This window comes from Piliocolobus tephrosceles, chromosome 4, assembly GCF_002776525.5.
Source record: "Piliocolobus tephrosceles isolate RC106 chromosome 4, ASM277652v3, whole genome shotgun sequence".
Lineage (NCBI taxonomy): Eukaryota > Metazoa > Chordata > Mammalia > Primates > Cercopithecidae > Piliocolobus > Piliocolobus tephrosceles.
The window spans coordinates 30,829,223-30,852,550 of record NC_045437.1 but is presented as its reverse complement, the minus strand read 5'-3'; the positions used below and the strand labels follow the sequence as shown (position 1 = coordinate 30,852,550).

The window sequence follows — 23,328 nt, the reverse complement described above, 5'->3', positions numbered from 1 at the left end:
ATGCTAAGATGGAGTTTTGGGTGCGTGATGTTTATTAGGCATCAACGAAAGGTGGAAGCAGGATTGGACAGAAGGATTGGCTGAACTGAAAGCTGCATTTAGCCTGGGAGTGATCTGTGGAATGCATATTGCCTGTTTGAGTTGGGCTGAAATGGCTGGGCCTTTATACCTCTGCCTTGCTCAGTGCCTGATGTTGGGCCATGCCTGAGGTCAGAGGAGGGAGATCTGCAGTGGAGAAAGATCCTGAAGAAGCTTATAGCTGGAAGCTCCCTGCTATCTGTGCCCTCCACAGCCAGGCAGCAAGTCTTTCCTTGAACATGGGTCTGTGCGGCACATCCCCATGTCTATCACAGGTACACCCAATCATGCCATCACAACTGATGCTGTCACAGCACACTTCTTTTGCTGGCTTTGTTTGCCTTTTCCCATTTTTGTTTTTTTTGATACGGAGTTTTGTTCTTGTTGCCTAGGCGGGAGTGAAATGGCTTGATCTCAGCTCACGGCAACTTCCACCTCCCGGGTTCAAGTGATTCTCCTGCCTCAACCTCCCAAGTAACTGGGATTGCAGGCATGCGTCACCATGCCTGGCTAATTTTGTATTTTCAGTAGAGACAGGGTTTCTCCATGTTGGTCAGGCTGGTCTTGAACTCCCGACCTCAGGCAATCTGCCCACCGTGGCCTCCCAAAGTGCTGGCATGAGCCACCGTGCCTGGCCAGCTTTTTCCCGTCTTAAGATCCATGCATATTCTCTTCCACCACCTCTCATGCTTTCTTCGTTTCTGACCTTTTTGATTTTTACTCAGCATATTTATTCCTTCCAGCTTTTAAAATTTCCTATTAACTCTCGCTGCTGTTAGTTCTCAGATTAATTTCCCCACTTTTTTTTTTCAGTTTATTCGTAAGTATAACCAAAGGTCAGTTATTATGTTATTTTACAAGTAAAAGGAAGATGGTCATAGGATTTTAGATCTAGAAAGATCCTTAAATCCTGTGGTCTGAACCCCCTCTGGAGTATATTGTAAGTGGCATATTGTGGCTATAAGATTAAGAGTAGCCGTAACTTCATTCAGGTGTCTCACAGGGCCAATACTCCATGTCAGCAGTGTTGTCCGTGTCAGCCTGTGTCAGCAGTCTACAACCTAGCCTGGAGATTTCCAGGAGACAATGCCACCTCGGCACAGATGGAGCTTTCATAAGTCTTAAAACAAAGTTTCCCCTTATAAGAATAGTTTGAACTCCTTTTAGAAAAGAGACATCTGGCAACTGATCTGGACTGAATACAGGTATAAGTAAAGGAGAAGGATTCTCCAAACTTGAGGATGGTCTCCGGATGAAGACCCTCCTGGTGACTTGGTCATCTGACTCCCTGGCTATATCTGGCCTGCATCTGCTGTCCGTCTTGTAAGAGAATAAGCAGAACAAACTGCTTGAGCATCAGTTGGTGACTAAGACTTATCTTTGAGGAGAATCAGATGGAAAGGGAGAAGTCCCTCCTGAAAGAGCTGGTTAATTAGGTCCATTGGAAACACCCCACCCACCAACAGGACAGTTGGGGATGGTGATGGCATTTGCCTAAGCAGGTGAGTAGTGGCACTCATTTCTCTGAGAGAATCATGAGAGTTAGCTCTGATCCAGCTATCGGGTGAGCCCTATGGACTATTCCACAGCAGGTCTGGCAGTTTTTGTTCTGCTTTCTGGCCAATTGCTACCTACTGTGTGTACTTTTTACCTCTGTTATGGAAATTGCCACGAGGCAAAACCTGCCAAAATTATTCTTAAGATCCTTCCAGGCCCCTAGTAAGGGGGGACAGGCTCCCAAGTGGAGGAGGACGGTCTGGATGCCGGGGACACCCTTGGCTTCATGAGCTGACTGCCAGCTGGTGTGTCTCCAGCCCTTGCTGTGCCAGAGGAGCATCTCAGCCTGAAGGATCCTGGGATTGTGACACCCTAGGCCAGGAAGTCGTAGGTCAGGTTTATCTGCAGAAATCCTCTCTGTTGTTGTCTGCCAGTGGGGGATTTAGAAGATGATCCCCTGCAAGTCTGTACAATCACTGAAGGACACGTTATACCCTCTGCACTCCTGATGGGACTGCGTGGCTTCTCCAGGGATGTGTTCCATCCTCAGATGCCTGCTGGGTGCTGTGTACTCCAGTCACACAGCCTCAGCTCAGAGTCGCGTCACTTGGCCTGTCTGATCCATAGGCCTTCAAGCTGTGGAATGATGATCCTGAGTTTGCGGGGTAACCATTGGTTGCACTACAGGCATTACCAGTCACCACCTGGGTCATGGTTAGGACAGTGGCTGTTACCTCCACAGCCTGCTCAGATGAGGAGGCATGCCCCAGACACCGTAGAAGTCTGCAAAGAGGTTTACCCTTTGTCAAGGACAGAAATTGAGAGCCTCCTTGAAGACCTGATGCAGGGACTCAGTGAGAAGGTTGTCACTGGCTGTACTGTGTGTATCACACGGGAAGTGGTCTGTAACTCACAGACTGAAAAATATAACGGTAGCTATCTCCAAAGATGGTAAGGTCTCTCATGACTTCAGCACCCAGTCAAGGTTATCCAGGAAGCACAACTTGATGGGGCTGTGGGCATAGAGCGGGCGGCCATAAGCTGTCCCTGTCCTGTGCTGCAGTGACTGTTCATGACTTGGAGAATAGCACACCTCGGCATGAACCTCTCCATCAAGGGCTGAAAGTGGCTGGTGTAAAGTTCAGGAAGGAACATTTTTAAGCATGTTTCAGTGGGTTTATGCAGCTGTCACCTCCATGGGACCGGGGCACCGCTGGGAGAGCCCTGTATAGGCCACCTTGCAGCCAAATGTTTATGATTTTCTTTTTGTTTTTGTTTTGAGACAAGGTCTCCCTCTGTCACCCAGGCTGGAATGCAGTTGTGCAATCTTGGCTCACTGCAACTGCCGCTTCCTGAGCTCAAGTGATCTCCTGCCTCAACTTCCTAAGTAGCTGGGACCACAGGCATGCACCACCACACCAGGCTAATTTTTGTGAAGACAGGGTTTTGCCATGTTGCCCAGGCTGGTCTTGAACTCCTGAGCTTAAGCAGACCTCCCACCTTGGCCTCCCAAAGTGCTGTGATTACAGGCATGAACCACTGTGCCTGGCCCTACTTTACAGTTGTTTTTAAGGGGAGCCCCATCACAGGCCAAACGAGCTCTCTTGGCCTCCGAAGTTAATCAAGCTCTGTGGGCCTTTGCCATGCTGGAAAATGCCAAGACATAACCACCCAACCAAGTGTTCCCAGCTGCAGCTCACACCTCTCCCAGCCCCAGCTTGGCACCCTCTAGCCAGAGGTCTGACAGCTGGCATCGCTCTCCTTGGGCTTCCCAGGCCCATCACCCACAGGACGAGATGCAGTCCAGCGGTCTGCAGCAAGGTCAGAGCTACTTCTACTGGCAGCTGCAATAAAGGGGAGTCCCAAATGGGCCCATCTCAGGCAAGCCTCGTGAGTTCCTTCAGACTCTCCTTACAACTGACATGGCCTACTCGCCTCGTCAGGTGGAAGAACACCAGGTTTTCATCAAGGACAGGCCACCTATGTGTACTCGTGGTCCAGTGGGTGTCCCCCGGCACCCTCATGGGTGGTAACTGCTCATTTGCCAAGTTCACGGTATTTTGGAGGCCCCAAAACCCTCAGACATTTATAGCCTTATTGGACATCCCTGCTTCACCAGCACCTGAGGAAGTGGCTGAGAGCTGGAGACTGGCCAGCCCTTTTTCGTTGGTCTAGGTATGGCAAAGCCAGTACTGTTCTTTCCTACCAGTCTGTGAAGGAACAGACATAAAATCTCTTTTGTTAGATGTGAATCTAGGAAATACAATATATTTTTAAGTAAAAATATTCTGTTTTACTTGTAAATTGATTTTCGTTTTTTTCCCCTCAGGCTATCAAGCCCTGTCGTCCTATGACCAACAATGCTGGCAGACTTTTCCACTACCGGATCACAGTCTCCCCGCCTACGAACTTTTTAGTAAGTTTCTAAAGAATCACATGCATATCATTTAAAATGTAAATAGAGTAAAATGTGAATAGGCTAAAGTTGTTCCGTTCTTAAATGTTCTTACTTTGAAATATATTTTATTTTTATGTTGAGAAATTGATCTTTATCACGACGATGTTTCTTTCAGCTTCCTCTTCACTATACTACTATATCTTTTTTTCATTAAATATTGTTGGCATCACTTAATAGCCAAATTCATAGTAGCCAACAATGTTGGAGCTATGGAGTGGGAAGAAAATATAGAACACTTCCACATCTCTTAAAAATTAGTGAACAGCGGCCAGGCCTAGCGGCTCACGCCTGTAATCCCAGCACTTTGGGAGGCTGAGGTTGGGCGGATCGCAAGGTCAGGAGATCGAGACCATCCTGGCTAACACGGTGAAATCTCGTCTCTGCTAAAAATATAAAAAATTAGCCAGACGTGCTGGCGGGCGCCATGGTGAAACCCCGTCTCTACTAAAAATACAAAAAATTAGCTGGGCATGGTGGCGGGCACCTGTAGTCCCAGTTACTCGCTCGGTAGGCTGAGGTAGGAGAATGGTGTGAACCCAGGAAGCAGAGCTTGCAGTGAGCCGAGATCGCGCCCCTGCACTCCAGCCTGCGCAACAACAACAACAACAACAAAGTTTTGAAGAAATGTCAAACTGTTTCCAAAGTGGCTATACCATTTTTGCTCATTATTTTTTTCTTTTTTCAGAGGCGAGATCTCACTTTATTGCCCAGGCTGAATTTGAACTCCGGCCTCAAGTGATCCTCTTGCCTCAGCCTCTCAAGTAGCTGGGATTACAGGCATGTGCCGCTGTGCCTGGCTCTCTTTTATTTAATTTAGACCATCTTTGTTAAGGTTTTCAAATATAAATTAACAATAATATTGGCAAAACAAATAATATATATTTCAATATTCTTTTGTTCCCCCTTATTCCAAGTTGTTCTTAGTAGATAATGTTTGAAAGAATGAAATCTAGTATCTGTGTTAGAAATATGTCTTATAGGCCATCAGTCTTAATAATTACTGCCATATTTAGCATTTAAGGTTAAAAATGGCTGGGCCTGGTGGCTCATGCTTGTAATCCCAGCACTTTGGGAGGCTGAGGCAGGCAGATCACTTGAAGTCAGGAGTTCGAGACCAGCCTAGTAGAGATGGTGAAACCCCATTACTACATAACAAAAACTAGCCTGGCATAGTGGCGCATGCCTGTAATCCCAGCTGCTCAGGAGGCTGAGACATGATAATTGCTGGAACCTGGGAGGCGGAGTTTGTAGTGAGCCAAGATCATGCCCCTGCACTCCAGCCTGGGCAATAGGGTGAGACTTCATCTCAAAAACACACACACACACACAGACACATACATGCGCACACACACACACGCACACACACACACGCACACCCACACAATGTTGGGTTATAAGAATGGCATAAGAAATAGAGTCCCTCATGCTTAGATTGATATATGTATAATTTAGTTACAAATCTAATTTTCTGGGAATTAAGGCCTTTGAACTTGTATGGGAATTGATTTTTTGCAGTGTTTGGTTGGTTGACTTCTTGGAGAGGCTGGGAGTAGAGCTATGAGGGGTTGACCTTCTGGCACCCAGAGGCCTTTCAGAGACTTCTAGGCTGTTGCTAGTCTCCACTCTATGATGCTGGGTCTTTTTCCACTTTGCATTTGAGTTAGCTGTATTATTTACCTTGCTCCTATTAGGACTTCTGTTAGTTCAGAAACATAGTTCATTAAGAACAAAACTGGTAGTATTGTGAGATTAAATAAAACAAGTTCCTAGAAAATGAAGCTTAGTATAGCCTTTTATTTATTTATGGCACCCATAATATTACATCATTAATTATCTAAGTACATAAATATTATACTTACTATCTGAAGCCAGAGAATTTCATGTAAAATTAAACTTTGTATAAAGTTCTCCCTGGTGTCTGAAAGGAAGTCCTTATGTTCTATTGGTTACTTTGAGTCCTGATGGATTTCTGCACGTGCAAACTGTGTCATTTATTTAATTTGGGGTTCATGTTTCTGTTTGCTTTTAGACTGACAGGCCAACTGTCATAGAATACGATGATCACGAGTATATCTTTGAAGGATTTTCTATGTTTGCACATGCCCCCCTGACCAATGTAAGTATGTGCTAGTTGGCTGCTTTTCTCTTTCCTTGTACCTCCTTCATCCCTTCTTTCCAAAAGTCAAAACATTTCCTGTCATCTGCCTCCTAAGAAACGTTTCCTCTGCGTCCCTCTGTAACGTGAATGAGCTGCAGGAAGTCTGCAGTAGTGCGTCAGGTGGCAGTGTGACGTCTGTGCTAATGAGTCACAGGTTCGGTCTGCATTTAATGCTGTAAGTAAACCTGTCAGAGTAACATTTTGAGAGTGTGAAAGCTTGGAAAAGGAGGATAAACTGTGGAGTAATGTGTTAAAGCTATTTTGGGTTGGTTGTCCTTCAAAAGAAAGTTGGAAAGTTTTAAGGAGAAGCCATTGTTTAGTCTCTGAGCAAAAGAAACAGAGCTTATTCAGAACGTTTGGAGCCTGAATTCATGAAGTACATTTTCTGCTTTTGAATCCCAGGAATGTGTCTTCAAGAGACTTTGACATATGGATTCATGATATTTTTATACAGGTATTAAGTCTGCTTTGTTGGTAATTGGTTCAAATGGAAGATCCTGATCCGTGAGTCAGCATCTTTCCATCTCCATGCTGGCAGTCCCAGGAATTGTCTGTCTTACTCCAGTTGGATGTAGAGTGAATTGGCTGGCAGTGGCACAGGAAGTGATATGTGGCAGTGTACTTGACCCAGTACAGATGCTGTTGTAGAAGTTACTGAATTGTAGCTATTATATATCCACATCAAATGGAATGTTGTTGAACCTTTTCTGGTTTGGTTACATGAAATTACATCTGCAATTTGAAAAATTATTTTAGTACTGTTTACTTCACAGATGAAATTCAGTTCCATTGGAGAGTACAGTTAAGACTCAGATCTTTGCCTTACCTTAGCCTTTTTTGTCATTTTTTTTCGTATAAGTAGATATGATTCCATAGCAGTGATGCTAATTTAAGACAAATTGTTTTCCTAATGAGATTTTCTTTATTTCACAGTATTTTTTATCCTAGAGAATTTTCTTTGAGAAGATGATTACATTGTAAATGTAAAAATAAAATCATTTGATAATATATATTATGTTTTTCTTCAAGGGGGACCATCTGTTGTTCACTAATGTAGAAAAGCAATAATATGGGCCAGGCGCGGTGGCTCACGCCTGTAATCCCAGCACTTTGGGAGGTCGAGGTAGGTGGATCACTTGAGGTCAGGAGTTCGAGACCAGCTTGGCCGACATGGTAAAACCCCATGTGTTTACTAAAAATCCAAAATTAGCTAGGGGTGGTGGTGTGCGCCTGTAAACTCAGCTACTCGAGAGGTTGAGGCATGAGAATCACTTGAACCTGGGAGGCAAAAGTTTCAGTGAGCCAAGATCGTGCTGCTGCACTCCAGCCTGCGCAGAAGAGTGAAACTGTGTCTCAAATAAATAAAGAAATATAGAAAAGCAATAATATTAGGCCATTCTTAAATAATCTTTATGGAAAGGTACTAAGAGGTTTCTGAATTTTCATGATTTCTTTGCTTTTTTTTTTTTTAAGTGTCACAAACTTTCAAACCCTTTGTTACACCAAGTCTCATAGCCTTAGAGTTGATTACCCTCCACCCCCCACCATCTACTGCCTGTCTCTTTTTCCCCCACAAAGGGCTTATAAATACACAGAATTTAGTTAGCATGAAAATACTTAAAACTATTCTTCATCTTATTTCTTGATTCCCTAGAATTAATAGAGATCTTATTTTGACTTTTAGAATCACCTTAAACAAAGAAGGATAGCAGTGTGGCTTTAGAGAGACCAGGGTTTAAAATTAGTGATAGCTCTGTGATTTGACATTTCAATCTGTATAAGCTTTGGCTTTCTCATCTGTAAGATGAGGGTATTAGTTGGAGCAATCTCATTGGCTTTTGTGAAAAATAAATAAGATGGCACACGAAAAGTGTTTATCATGGTGTTTGGCACATAATAAATACTGGTACCTCTCTCTTTGGAAAGGATTTCAGACAGAGCTGAGTTTGAATCTTCTAATCCTTTTTTTTTTTTTTTTTTTACCTTGGACAAGTGAATTCTTTGAACTTCATTAATGATAGAATGCTTGGGGTTTTAGAATCAGACATAATTTTTTAAAAATATGGACTTAAAAAAACAAAACAAAACAGTAGTTTTAGGTTTATAGCAAAAGTGAATAGAAAACATCATTTTTAAAAATGTCCCCCAGCACAAGGTTTGACCTGAGAGGCCACTGATGCTAAATTAGTCACAGTCATTACTGTTATTATAAAACAAAAGGACAGAAAAAATTTCTGGCTTCAGCATATATATATATATATATTTTTTGAGACGGAATCTCGCTCTGTCGCCCAGGCTGGAGTGCAGTGGCCGGATCTCAGCTCACTGCAAGCTCCGCCTCCCAGATTCGTGCCATTCTCCTGCCTCAGCCTCCCGAGTAGCTGGGACTACAGGCACCCGCCACCACGCCTGGCTAATTTTTTGTATTTTTTTTAGTAGAGACGGGGTTTCACCATGTTAGCCAGGATGGTCTCGATCTCCTGACCTCGTGATCTGCCCGTCTCGGCCTCCCAAAGTGCTAGGATTGCAGGCTTGAGCCACTGCACCTGGCTGTTCAGCATATATTTTATGTAAATGTTCAAGTTCTCGATGAGAACTTTATTCTGTGACAAACCCCATCATTTATATCAGAGATGTTGATAAAAATAAATTGAGTTTTAAGCTGAGTGTTGTACAGTTCATAGGAATTAGATCCATCAAAGGCTTCTTGAATTTGAAATAGCCTCCTAAGGAAAAAAACTGTTAAACTGCTTTACCAGTCTGATTCCTTTTCTTGCTAGAGAGAGAATGTCAGCAAGAATGTCATGCAAATGATGGTAATGATAGAATCTCCACCAAATCTAGTTCTACAAGTTCTCTTAAGGTCTTGAAGTGGATTGAAAGCCTTGTTGGCTGGGTATAAAGCATTCTGGGAGAATTTTACCTTTTTATGGAGCAGATTTGTTATAATACCTGATGTTAAGAGCTTTGACAACTTATCTGAAGTTTTAAAGATATGTGTATTTGCCAGGTACAGTGGCTCACACCTGTAATCCTGGCACTTTGGGAGGCTAAGGCAAGCGAATCGCTTGAGGCCAGGAGTTCAAAATGGCCTGAGTCCCAGCTACTGTGGAAGCTGATGTGGGAGGATCACTTGAGCCCAGGAGTTTGAAGCTGCAGTGAGCTGATTGCCTCACTGAACTCCAGCTTGGGTGACAGAGCTAGACCCCATCTCTTAAAAAAAAAAAAAAAGGAAAAAGGGCCAGGTGCAGTGGCTCATGCCTGTAATCCCAGCACTTTGGGAGGCCGAGGTGGGCAGATCACCTGAAGTCAGGAGTGTGAGACCAACCTGGCCAACGTGGTGAAACCCCGTCTCTAGCAAAAATACACAAATTAGCTGGGCGTTGTCGCGGGCATCTGTAATCCCAACTACTCGCGAGGCTGAGGCAGGAGAGTCGCTTGAACCCAGGAGGCGGAATTTGCAATGAGCCGAGATCCCGCCACCGCACTCCAGCCTAGGTGACAAGAACGAAACTCCGTCTCAAAAAAAGAAAAAGAAAAAAATGTAAGATATATGTATGAGTTACATAGTATTTTGTCATATTCCCAAAAGCACAGGAAAACCCCTGGATCATTTCCTTCCCACTTTAGTTGGCTTCCCATTTGGAGTGGACTTGCTGACCCCTGGATTTGGTCAATCAGTATGTGGAAATAGTAGAGTTAGAAGATGGAGGTTTGGAGAGTTTTTTAGTTTTTTGGGTTTTTTGCTAGGGTAAGATAGGAGTATAAGTCAGTATAGGATAGTCTTTACTTTTAAGTATTCAAACATGATAGTAGTCATTTATATTATTTGATGGCATTTGTTGGGAGGTATTTTGGTGATCTTTGAAGTTACAGTTTTTTGGTTGACCATTGTGTAGCAAAATAACAAGCTCTCCCTGACACTTAGAGAGATCACAGTTTGAATAGATGAGGAGATCCTGCTTTTCCAAATTTGTGTGTCTGAGAATGGCTCTGGTGGTATGGATGGAAGCCCAAAAGAAAATAAAGTATATACAAAGAAAAGAGGTCAGAGAAGGAATTCCAAGAAGTGATTTTACTTAAAATGAAATAGGAAAAGGACTGTACATGCATAAATCATCAAGCAGAGTGCTTTTTCCTATGATAGCAAGGAGGAAAGTTTGCACATTTGCTTCTGCCTACCTCTTGAGAATTCCCAAGAGCTCCCATTGTTTTCTCTCCTATATACTCTCTGAGTAATTCAGTAATTCTGAGTAATTCAGTTCCACCCATGCATATTCTGATCCCCACCAGATCAATATTTATAGCTGTGACATGTACCTCTGTATTAGTACTCCACTCTCACATTTTAGATTGCCTTTTGAAATGAACCTCCTTGATGTTTCCTCAGATACTTTACCCTCAACCTGTGCGAAACTAGACTCGTCATCTTCCCTACATATTGAATTTGAGGTACTCAGGGGACATCCTCCTGAATTAAGTGACCTAGTTGGTCACTTAAGCCAGAAACCCAGAAATGATCCTCAGTTCTTTCTTCACTCTTCCTTCCACATCAGAATGATCACTGTATATTTCAGTAATATCTCCTGTGTTTAAAATTTTTCTCTTCCTTTCCTGTCTTCCCTTCATTTGGCTCCTGGACTATTGCATTAGACTTCAGTCTGGTCTTCTTTGTTCCCTTACAAGCCATTCCAACACGTTTCCACAGTGTCTCTTCTGAAATGTAGATGATGATAATCTCTAACTTCAAGTACTTGAATGATTTCTTCTTGCCATATATCCATAAGCCCTGACCTTAACATGGTTTGTAAAGGCTGCATAATAGAGTTCGTATTTTCCTCTCTAGATCACCTGGCATCTCTCTCTCCACCTACTTCTGTCTGAACCGTGAAATTACTACTTCTTTCCTCAGCTCCCTTTCCTCCATTTTGCTAGAAACTAAACAGCTGCTCTGCCTCAACTTTTTCTGGATGGCCTGGAAAATTCCTCCCCTCCTCATCTTTTTTTTTTTTTGTGATGGAGTTTCGCTCTTTTGCCCAGTCTGGAGTGAAGTGGCACGATCTTGGTTCACTGCAATCTCCGCCTCCTGGGTTCAAGCGATTCTTCTGCTTCAGCCTCCCGAGTAGCTGAGATTATAGATGCCTGCCACCATGCCCAGCTAATTTTTGTATTTTTAGTAGAGACGGGGTTTCACCATATTGGCCGGGCTGTTCTTGAACTCCTGAACTCAGTTGATCCACCCTGCTCAGCCTCCCAAAGTGCTAGGATTATAGGCATAAGCCACCATACCCGGCCCCTCCCCATCTTTGAAGACAACTCATATGTTACCTCCTCTTTGGTTCTTTTGCACTTTATACTTTTTTTGGTTGCTTGTTTGTTTTTTAATTGAACTTAGAAGTTATATTGCATTGTATTCTGTTTGTATTTACTTACATGCCTTTCTTCTTACACATCTTTACCTCTTAAGATAGGACCCGTAGCTTATTTTAGAGTACCTGTGAATCTAATGTAGTTGTTAGCAAAGAATAGGTATTTTAAAAATATGTTGAATTATGCAAAATTTTGTAACTCTTAAATATTTTTAAATGATTTTAAGAACAAAGTAGAACTTAAAAATGATAATGGCTATCATGAGTTTCACTCAAATTAACCACTGTTCTTTAGAATAAAAAGGAAAAGCCCCCAATAACTAAACTTTGTATCTCAGAAAAAGATTTCCAGTAGATGGCATTATAAGACTATTTTTCTGTTTTTCTTACCATCCCTTTCACTGACAGAATTAAAGTTTGTTTCTTTCTGATTGCTATGGTTTATGAAAATGATTACATCTATATAAAATCATCTTATGGTCAGATTAAGCAGCCGGAAAAACTCAGTTAATGCATCTCTGGGACTTCTGAGTCTGTTATTTTCCCCAGCTAGCCAGCCAATTCTCTGCAGTAATCTTTCCCCCTCCCTTTCTTATTCTTTAATTCATTCAAAAATATATTTACGGAAAACCTATTATGTGTAGGCAGTAGGCAATTGTCTGATGATACATTGGTAAAGTAAGATAGGTGTGGATTTATTTTATGCTTAGCCTTCCTTCGTTTTCACATGTATCCTGAGTGTTAGAACAGGTAATGAGAAGGGTATACTCTAGTGGCTAAGAGCTGGGGTCTAGAGGAAGACTTTCCAGTCACCGAGCTAGCTGTTGTCTTAGGGATGGTACTTGATGACTCTTCTGCCTTAGCTTCCTGCACTGTTCAGTGGACATGGTAGCCAAACCTATGTCATAGGGATGTTGTGATGGTTACATGAATGAATATTGTGAAGCATTTGGGACAGTGCCTGGCTCAAAAAATGTTAGCTATTATTATTTTTATTATCACTTGTTATTATTATATTTATTACCACAATTGCCTTTGCTCACGAGCCAGCTGGGGAGCATGAATTGGGTGTTTTCAGTGACCTGTGAATCCATAATTGATGAGTTATCACCCTACTATCCCTGATCTGCCTAAGGAGCCAGAGATTCTAAAATATTTTAAAAACTTGAGAAACAGAAATGTTTATGGTTATGGTTTTATTAATTCTTTAAATGTGATATGTGTGGTTTTAATGGGTTCTTGTTATGTTTGTGTTGCTGCTGCTAATCCTGTTAATTAAGCACCACATTATGCAGGTTTCTTGGAGAGGCCAGGACAGCTGGGTTCTTGTCATTAAAATCCAGCAGTTGTGGTCAAGCTGCATGTGCAGTGTTGTTAGCCACTGAGATGAAGGTGAAGCCTTCTCATTTGGTTCGTGGCCTTATGGGTCAGGTAACAAACGTGTGTAATATGAGCCTGCAGGGAGATGTTGGGGAACTGAACCTCACTTCTTTTTATTGCAGATTCCACTGTGTAAAGTAATTAGATTCAACATAGACTACACGATTCATTTCATTGAAGAGATGATGCCGGAGGTAAGGGGAAAGATTGTGTAATGGTTTGATGTCGTTTGCTCTTTTGCTTATTCCACACTGCTATTTGAAAGCATTGAACTTGGCCAGATCTGGCTTTTGCCAGGAATATCTGTAAAGTATCATAATCACTGTTGAAAGAGTCAGTTAAATGTAGCTCTAGTATCAAGGTTAAAATTCAGGCCAATTTTCAACTTGTTGACCTGTCTTTTGAACCCATTTCTCCTTGTGTTACATCTGCTGATAATAACTTTACATCTGTTTCTAGTTTCTTTTACGTAGGAGACAGATTTTGGTTACTGGTCATTATCAGAGGGGAAATTGGAATAGTGAAACAATCTGATAGCTGTTGTAATCATCTTATTCATTATCTCCAATGACAAGATCAATGCTTGGTTCGTTTTTCTTCCCATATATTTACATATTTTTCCTAATTGTTTTTCATTGCGGGTGCACAGCAGCAGATTTATCTAAATATATGCAAGAGATTTAAAATTCCAAAGGAAGATTAATGTGAATCTCAGAAAGATTCATAGTCTGATCTTGAATTTAGTGGTGTCGACAAATCATACTAAGAAATAACAACTAGACAGCAAACAAGCTTGTGCACTTAACATTGTGTTGGAGTCACGGTCAATTTCCAGAGCCCCTGGCTCTGCTTGCAAACCTTGTTTAATGGGACAGCTCTGTCATGGGCAGGGAGCATGGAGGGGGAAATTGATGGGCATGACATGTGTGCCTAGTTGGCACCTGTTTCATTCTGAGCAAGTCTTGTTCATTGTACCTTCCTTTCAAAAAGAATTAAATAAAAAGAACCACCCCTTCATTCTTCTGCTCTAAAAGGGATTTTTTTTTTTAACTTCCTTTTGGTTTTTAAGGTCATATACCTTCATTTGCTACTGTAAAAGTTTATGACTTCTGGCGTGATCTCACGCAGGGTAATTTATGAACCCCGAGCAAAACAAGTAGGAGCAAGAATTATGAGATAAGTCTCACTTGCAAATATATCATCTGTTTAGCTTGTTTACAGGAGAAAGTTTGGTGCAGAGTTGTATAGTTTTTCTTAGCCCTTTATTTGCATTCATTACGAATTTGAACTTTTTGGGTACATATGACCTCTGTTTTTTTGTAACTCCATGACCGTTATTCTGGATGTGTGAGGCGGGGGTGGAGGACAAGCCTATCGGGTGCATATGTGTAATCTGAATTAACAAAACATCCTCAGAAGATTCTCAAACAGTTTATAATTGAATTAGAAAAATAATATAAGTGAGGCCTTACTTTTTAAATTTCTCATTTTATTTGTATATTGAGAAGGGCTAAGTTGACATTAAGGAATCCAAATGGCGTTATTGTCTGTTTCCTTTCCATCTGAAACTAGTGATCAGTGGCTAAACTTTTCAGGAAACTATATGGTCTTAGTATAGTTTTAACAGACATTTTTAAAGACACTTGACAAGAACAAGTTGAACCTTCAGTTAATATATATTTTGCCAATCTACAGTAATTTAATTTTGGTTTGTTTTTCAGAATTTTTGTGTGAAAGGGCTTGAACTCTTTTCCCTGTTTCTATTCAGAGATATTTTGGAATTGTATGACTGGAATCTTAAAGGTGAGTAATAGGATTTAAAGAAGAGAGTAATGCTTATCGAAGAATGCTATGGTATATGTGAAAACTCTTATAAAAATTGTAAGGAGATAGTTGAAATTTCTCTTACTTTTTAAATACCCAGAGAAAAGTGTTATTCACAGGAATGCTTGTTATCATTTGACATAAATAAGTTTCTGTGGATTTTACTTTATACAGTTTGACAGTGCTTATTATTAGCTAGTAGCAGCTTAAAGATGGTACCAGTTGCTATGTGTAACTACCTTGATATATGTGTACCTGGGAAATTACCATTAGTTAATATTTTAAATCTAGTAAACTTTGCTGTAATAAATCTTCTAAGATGGAAGTTTATTTAAATGCAAAACTTTGGTTAGTCATTAAGACACACACACACACATACACACATGCAGACACTTAGAATGAACTAGATGAATTCAAAGACTTGATGCTTGGTTCTTGGATAGTAGCTTACTCTTTTGGAAGTATCTGTATTCTAACAAACAGTTACTTATTTATTGATGAATGGCTTTTCAAACTGGTAGCATTTCTCAACATTTTTTAGTGTAGTGATTGAAATGGGAAAGAATGAACACATAGTCACATTATATCATGTAATAATTCAATTATAATAAGTCTTGATAACTGAATTTTAAAAATAATTTTACTATATATATTTGCGCTTGGGGCTTTCATCTTCTTCTTGCCTTTGCATAGTCTCCTCATTGCAGTTGTCCTTGGATGCTTGTGGCAGTTACCAATGATTGATTTAGCTACTGAGGAGGAGTGGCAGGAGGTGGTGGTATTTTTTATGCCTTTACTTCTGGTGGTAGTTTTTGTGGTTATCATAAATCTTAGAAATTAAGTTGCAGTGCTTGTTTTTTAAGACTGTTTGAGTTTTCTTTTCTTTTTTTTTTTTCTCTCGTTTGTTTGCTTCAGGTCCTTTGTTTGAAGACAGTCCTCCCTGCTGCCCAAGATTTCATTTCATGCCACGTTTTGTAAGATTTCTTCCAGGTAAATCTTCTGGCTTGTCAGTGACCTGGTGAGATAGTGCATCTGAAAATAAGCTTGCCGTTTTCCTTTCAATCTTCAGGGACAACTTTCCCACCTTAGGTACTGTTAATTATCTACTTCTCAGGTTAGGCATGGAAATGTAAAATTATACATGTGGATTTATGTCCCTGCATAAATTATGGTAGCCCAAATTAGATGAACAATGGAAGAACGGATTTATAAATTTTAGAAATCTACTTGACAAAACATCATGCAGGTGTGTTAATGTGGAAAAATGATTGTGGCTTAAAAAATGCATGTGGCTAATTGGAAAACAATAACATTTTAAATGTAATATGATTATAACTGTGCTGAAAAAATACTGTAATAATAGTTGCATTAAGGTAGTAGGATTATAGTGATTTTTTTCCTGTCTTTTGACATGTGCTTGAATTCATTTTGCAGTGAAAAAAGGTATAAAATAATTTTTTCTCCCAATAAAATATATAAGGAAATATATGACAGTTTTTAAAAGCAATATTTTAACTTTTCTAATTTTTTAAAAAGAATCCAACTGTAATATTTGGCATTATATTTGGTATTTTTAAAAATGCTTAGAGTCAGTTTAGTGACATGTACCTATAGTCTCAGCTATTTGGGAGGCTGAGAAGGAAGGATCACTTTAGCCCAGTGGGGGTTTCAGACCAGCGTGAGCAACATGGCAAGGCCCTGTCTCTAAAAAAAAAAAAAAAAAAAAAAAAAAAAATATAAATATATATATGTATTTTTTTAATGAAATCTTTTGGTTGCCTTTTTGATTGCAAAATCTTTCTCCTTGAGGCTTCTGCCACCCTATTCCCACTCCTTCTTTATTTATTTCCTAGTCAATTACCTGCTTTATCAAGTGCTGTGAAACCTGGCTTACAGTTTCCTCTCTCTACAAGGTTCTGTTACCAGCCTGCTGAACTTCACTTACCATTCTACCCTGAGCTATATAATTATTTGACTTTTTCTACTGTAATGATTGTCACCACTCAGTCACTTAATCTTAAGATAAAAACCTTGGACCATGCCACCACCCTACGTTCATTTCTCCCTAGAATTTGACTCCAGTGTCTCACTTTCTGGTGACATCCTTCAGTCTAGCCTCTCATGTCCCTATTGCCTTTTGCTTCTACTTGGATCTTCCATCTTCTCCTTACGTACGGCTACTTTCCTTTGCCTTCCCCACCAGGTCCTGTGCTCTGACATTTATCCTGTCAGTCCTAGCTGTCTCAGCTGCTTGTATGGCCACCATCTCCAAGTGAATGTCATCAATCCAACTGCTTGCCTTTTCTTCTATATGTGGGCCGCTCAGTAATACTGGAGAATAAAACATAGCTGCTGCTATAAATCTGCGGTCTATAATCTTGGTTGGGGAGCTTTTCTTTGTGTAACCTTTCCACCCAGTATCAGCAGTTAAAGAATTTCAATCCTGTGTTCATGCTGTCCTCCTTATGCCTCTTGTCCTCCCATGGGCGGGAGCCCCTGTCTGCCTCAGTCAGGAGCCCTTGTCTCCCTCGGTTAGGAGCCCTTGTCTCCTTCATGCCTGAGAGCCCTGCAGTGAGCCTGTCGGAGTCTGGCTTTTTCCAGTGCCCTTGTCCATTCACAACCAAGTTTTGCTTCAGTGCCAGACCCCTCTAACTGTCCCTAGCCCACTGCAGCTGCCGATGCCAAAGGCAGCCTCCTACAGACCAAGTGCAGAGGACGTGTTAGTCTCACGTGTTAGTCTCTTCCCTCAGTGTTAGTCTCTTCCCTGCTCTGGTGCCTGGGTGCTCCTTACTTTCCTGCTGTCTCTTTGACTCCTCTTGTGTGGCTTTAGATTCTTCTTGTCTGCTCTGTCTGGTTTAGATTTTTGTCAAGATTTTTCCTGATACTGTTTCCTCAGTCCAGACAGTCAAAATGGCTTAGTTTATTTTAGGTTAGCATTACTCAGATTTTTAGTATTACTGTTCATGATTTTTTTGTTTAGAAATGCATTCAAAAGCTTTTCTCCTCTTTATATCTGGTTTTGTTTTATTGAGATGCCCTTTCTTCTCTTCCGGTGAATGAATCTTTTGATTTTAGACTGGAGCTTCAGCAGTAAACTTATTAGAAAATGGTGTTAGAGTGAATTTGCTGAAAAGCCTTTTCCTTTCTGTATCTACTTTCCTCTCGGCATTTTATGACCAAACAAATGTCTGAGAGAAAGTGGACAGTTTTAAAATCTCCTTAAAGAAAAATCTGATGTTGGATATTTACTTTGTGGGATTTCAACTCTCACATAACTATGTAGGGATAACATTTAGGTTGTCGTAAAGAAAAAGGTCTATTGATTTGTTTTTAAACAGCGTTTACCTTTTCATTAGACTCCCCTTTGAAAATATACATATTAAGAAGACCCTGAAGGATACTGAAAAATATCTAATAAATAAAATGCATTTTGGTATTAGATAGGAAATTATGGTTGATTTGTTTTTCATAATGTGACTTTGTTAAAGATCTTTTAGAAAACAGTGAATTAAAAAAACCACATTTTTATATATAATTTCATTTTTTTCTGTGCATAAGGATATTTTTTACGTAGTTGTCATCTACTAGATACGATTTGCATCTATTTTTTAATAATTCCTTGAGCAGATGGATATTTTTAAATATCGTGATATATAGTGCCAAATTTCTTGTCAAAAGAATAACATCAGTTTGTGCTGCCATGAAAAATGCATTATTACTCATTTTTAGCATTTTAGGCTTGCTCATCTTTCTTCTCTTCTTTCTTCCTTTTAAAAAATTTCAGTGGTGAGTTACATGAGGCTGAAGAGTAAACATTTGTCTGTCTTGTTGTATCACTAGTCCTAACATACTTTATGGCACGTAGCAGGGACTCAGTAAATACTTGCTTACTGATTTTATTTAATTGGTCATAATAATGCCTTATCTAAATATTCATGTTTTTGGTTACTAGTGAGTCTGCTTTTCAAATAGTCTTTGGTATTATCTCTCATTTTTATAAAGTAAACTTTTGATTGAACTGTAACATAAATCCTGAAAAGTGCATGTATCATGAATATAGGAACTTAATGAGTTTTTACGAAGTGAATATGACCATCCACCCAGCAGCACCCAGATCAAGATTAGTAGCTTTCAAGGGCAACTGCTATTCTGACTTGAAACACCATGTATTAGTTTTACCTGTTTTCGAACTATGAAAACTAGAATTTTATATTCTCTTTTGCTTCCATCTTTTGTTTAATGTTTTTCAGAATCATATCCTGTTGCACTTAACTGTAGTTGGCTCATTCTCACTACTATGTAGTATTACATGGGATGACTAAATTAAACCTATCTATGATTAATGGACATTTGGGTATTTTCAGTATATATATATGTGTGTGTATATATATATTCATGACATTTATATTCATGTTCTATATTCCTATATATGTACATAGATTCACTATATATCTGAATCTGTATATTTGAATAGCATATGTACGTTCACCAAAGACCTGTACATATCATTTAGTGAGCACATAAATGTATTTTTTGTTACATATATACCATACCAAATGGAATTCTGGGTGTGTGTATATTAAAGCTTTGTAGACACTTTCAGTTCTCCAAAGTGACTGGGCTGTTTTACCTTCTCATTAACAGTGTACGAAAATTCAAGTTATTTCACATTCTCACTGCTTGGCATTTAGTTTTTTCTTTGTCAATGTAGCCATTCTGATGTGTGTTCAGAAGTATCACATTATGATTTTAATTTGCGTTCTCCTAATGACTAATACAATGGAGCACCATTTCATATATTTATTGGGTACCTAGAGAGTGTTTTTTTTTAAAGTGCCCATTCAAGTCTTTTGCCCATTTTTCTACTGGGCAATATCAGCCTTTTTCTCACTGATTTTTGTTTTTTTTAATTTCAGGGATTTTTTTTTCATTTTTATTATATTTTAAGTTCTAGGATACATGTTTGTTACATATGTATACATGTGCAGGTTTGTTACATATGTATACATGTGCCATGTTGGTGTGCTGCATCCATTAACTCATCATTTACATTAGGTATATCTCCTAATGCTATCCCTCCCCGCTCCCCTCACCCCACAACAGGCCCCGGTGTGTGATGTTCCCCTTCCTGTGACCAAGTGATCTCATTGTTCAGTTCCCACCTATGAGTGAGAACATGCGGTGTTTGGTTTTCTGTTCTTGTGATAGTTTGTGCAGAATGATGGTTTCCAGCTGCATCCATGTCCCTACAAAGGACACGAACTCATCCTTTTTTATGGCTGCATAGTATTCCATGGTGTCTATGTGCCACATTTTCTTAATCCAGTCTGTCATTGATGGACATTTGGGTTGGTTCCAAGTCTTTCCTATTGTGAATAGTGCCGCAATAAACATACGTGTGCATGTGTCTTTATAGCAGCATGATTTATAATCCTTTGGGTATATACCCAGTAATGGGATGGCTGGGTCAAATGGTATTTCTAGTTCTAGATCCTTGAGGAATTGCCACACTGTCTTCCAAAATGGTCGAACTAGTTTACAATCCCACCAACAGTGTAAAAGTGTTCTATTTCTCCACACACTCTCCAGCACCTGTTGTTTCCTGACTTTTTAATGATCACCATTCTAAGTGGTGTGAGATGGTATCTCGTTGTGGTTTTGATTTGCACTTCTCTGATGGCTAGTGATGATGAGCATTTTTTCATGTGTCTGTTGGCTGCATAAATGTCTTCTTTTGAGAAGTGTCTGTTCATATCCTTTGCCTACTTTTTGATGGGATTGTTTTCTTGTAAATTTGTTTGAGTTCTTTGTAGGTTCTAGATATTAGCCCTTTGTCAGACGAGTAGATTGCAAAAATTTTTTCCCATTCTGTAGGTTGTCTGTTCACTCTGATGGTAGTTTCTTTTGCTGTGCAGAAGCTCCTTAGTTTAATTAGATCCCATTTGTCAATTTTGGCTTTTGTTGCCCTGCTTTTGGTGTTTTAGAAATGAAGTCCTTGCCCATGCCTATATCCTGAATGGTATTGCCTAGGTTTTCTTCTAGGGTTTTTATGGTTTTAGGTCTAACATTTAAGTCTCTAATCCATCTTGAATTAATTTTTGTATAAGGTATAAGGAAGGGATCCCGTTTCAGCTTTCTACTTATGGCTAGCCAATTTTCCCAGCACCATTTATTAAATAGGGAATCCTTTCCCCTTTTCTTGTTTTTGTCAGGTTTATCAAAGATCAGATGGTAGTAGATGTGTGGTATTATTTCTGAGGGCTCTGTTCTGTTCCATTGGTCTATATCTCTGTTTTGGTACCAGTACCATGCTCTTTTGGTTACTATTGCCTTGTAGTATAGTTTGAAGTCAGGTAGCGTGATGCCTCCAGCTTTGTTCTTTTGGCTTAGGACTGTCTTGGCAATGTGGGCTCTTTTTTGGTTCCATATGAACTTTAAAGTGGAATTTTTTTTTTTTTAGGTTGTTAGAAATATATACTGTATATGAGTTCTTTGACAGATACATATATGTATATATATAGCCAATACCTTCTCTGCAAATTGCTTTTTGATCTTCTTAATGATTATTTTTGATGAATAGACATTCTTAATTTTTATGTGGTCCAATTTATAGATACATATTCCTTTATGATTAGAGCTTTTTGTATCATATTTATGAAATTTTCGCTTATGCTAAAGTCAAGATACTCACTTATATTTCTTCACTTTTAGAGCTGTAATCAGTCTTGAATTTGTTTTCACAGTTGATGTGAGATATGGGTCAAAACTCAGTATTTTCAATGTGGGTATCCAGTTGACCCAGCACCATTTATTGAAAAGAACAATTTCTTTCTTTAGAAAACGGAAATGTTGCTTTTGCTTTTGATTGAGTTGACTTTGTGTGTATGCGTGTGTATACAAACAGTACAAAAGTATGTAAAGTAAAAACAGTGAATACTTCTTTCTGAACATGTGAAAATGAGTAAATGCTGTAAATGGCTTGATTTGTATTGTTTTAACTGCTGTAAGGAGAATTATGCTTTTTTTCTTCAAGTAGAATAATACTAAATATGTTACATAACTTTTTTTTTTTTAACTCAGATACTTCAGGCATTCTCTGTACTGTAAATGCTTTGCTTCATTCTTTGATACATACTTAGTATTTTATAGTATGGATAGACATTAATTTGTTTATAATTCCTATGGTGACGAATATTTTGGAGTTCTCCATTTTTTCCCCGTTTCATATAAATGCTTCAGAAATAGCCTGTGTCTATCCTGTTGCATTTGTTTGTTTCTGTAAGGTAGAGTTCTAGAAGTGAAATTACATGTTAAGGTAGTATGCACATTTTAAATTAAGAGTGATGTTGGCCAAGTTTTCTCTAGAAAGGACATACCAATTTGTAGTTCTGACCAACAGTTTTCTTTCTGACCAACAGAAAGTACTCTTTCTATACACTTGCCAATACTGGGTGTTACGAGTCTCTTTTTGAGACAGAGTCTGACTCTTGTTGTCCAGGGTGGAGTGCAGTGGTGCCATCTCGGTTCACTGCAACCTCTGCCTCCCAGGTTCAAGCGATTCTCTTGCCTCAGCCAAGTTGCTGAGATTACAGGGACCTGCCACCATGCCTGGCTAATTTTTGTATTTTTAGTAGAGACAGGGTTTTGCCATGTTGGTCAGGCTGGTCTCGAACTCCTGACCTCAGGTCTGCCCACCTCGGCCTCCTGAAGTGCTGGGATTAAAGGCATGAGCCATTACACCTGGCCAGGATGTTACTAGTCTTCTTTTTTTTTTGAGACGGAGTCTCGCTCTGTTGCCCAGGTGGGAATGCAGTGGCCGGATCTCAGCTCACTGCAAGCTCCGCCTCCCGGGTTCACGCCATTCTTCTGCCTCAGCCTCCCGAGTAGCTGGGACTATAGGCACCCGCCACCTCGCCTGGCTAGTTTTTTGTATTTTTTTTTTTAGTAGAGACGGGGGTTTTACCGTGTTAGCCAGGATGGTCTCGATCTCCTGACCTCGTGATCCGCCCATCTCGGCCTCCCAAAGTGCTGGGATTACAGGCTTGAGCCACCGCGCCCGGCCGATGTTACTAGTCTTTTACAGTTTGGTCCAAGCTTGTCCAACCTGCAACCCAGGGGCCACATTGGCCCAGGACGGCTTTGAATATGGCCCATCACAAATTCATGAACTTTCTTAAGACATTATGAGTTTTTTTGCGATTTTTCTTTTTAATCTCATCAGCTGTCGTTAGTGTATTTTATGTGTGACCCAAGACAATTCTTCCATTGTGGCCCAGGGAAGCTGAAAGATTGGACATTCCTGGTTTAGTCCATCTGATAAGCAAAAAGTCTGATGTTACTATTTGCATGTTTCTTGAACTTCTTTGAGAATGAGTAGCTTTCCACATTTTTCAGGTATTTTGTGGTCTTCTTATTCTTACTTGCTTTTTATTTATGTCGGTTTGTTATAATATCTAACTGAAAATTTGAGTTTTATAAGTCATCATCATATTTCTCTATTTCTTCAGTTTATCCATTTTGAAGATAGCTGTCCCAGTTGCTTTAAGCAATTTTAACCCAAAAGT

The 23,328-nt window shown here is 39.9% G+C and overlaps 1 protein-coding gene across 7 annotated transcripts in view; it reads left to right on the top strand.

Moving 5' to 3' along the window:
* Nucleotides 1-23,328, top strand: part of DROSHA (drosha ribonuclease III) — a 138,270-nt gene that overhangs the window by 32,921 nt on the left and 82,021 nt on the right. For all 7 annotated transcript variants that reach the window (XR_003309741.1, XM_026455971.2, XM_026455976.1 and 4 more), the window contains 5 exons: nucleotides 3,905-3,991; nucleotides 6,063-6,149; nucleotides 13,063-13,134; nucleotides 14,662-14,743; nucleotides 15,680-15,754. Coding sequence is in view for 6 of the 7 variants with exons in the window: in XM_026455971.2 (XP_026311756.1) it covers nucleotides 3,905-3,991; nucleotides 6,063-6,149; nucleotides 13,063-13,134; nucleotides 14,662-14,743; nucleotides 15,680-15,754 (403 nt within the window). In the remaining variant the exon portion in view is untranslated. The remainder of the gene's footprint in view (nucleotides 1-3,904; nucleotides 3,992-6,062; nucleotides 6,150-13,062; nucleotides 13,135-14,661; nucleotides 14,744-15,679; nucleotides 15,755-23,328) is intronic.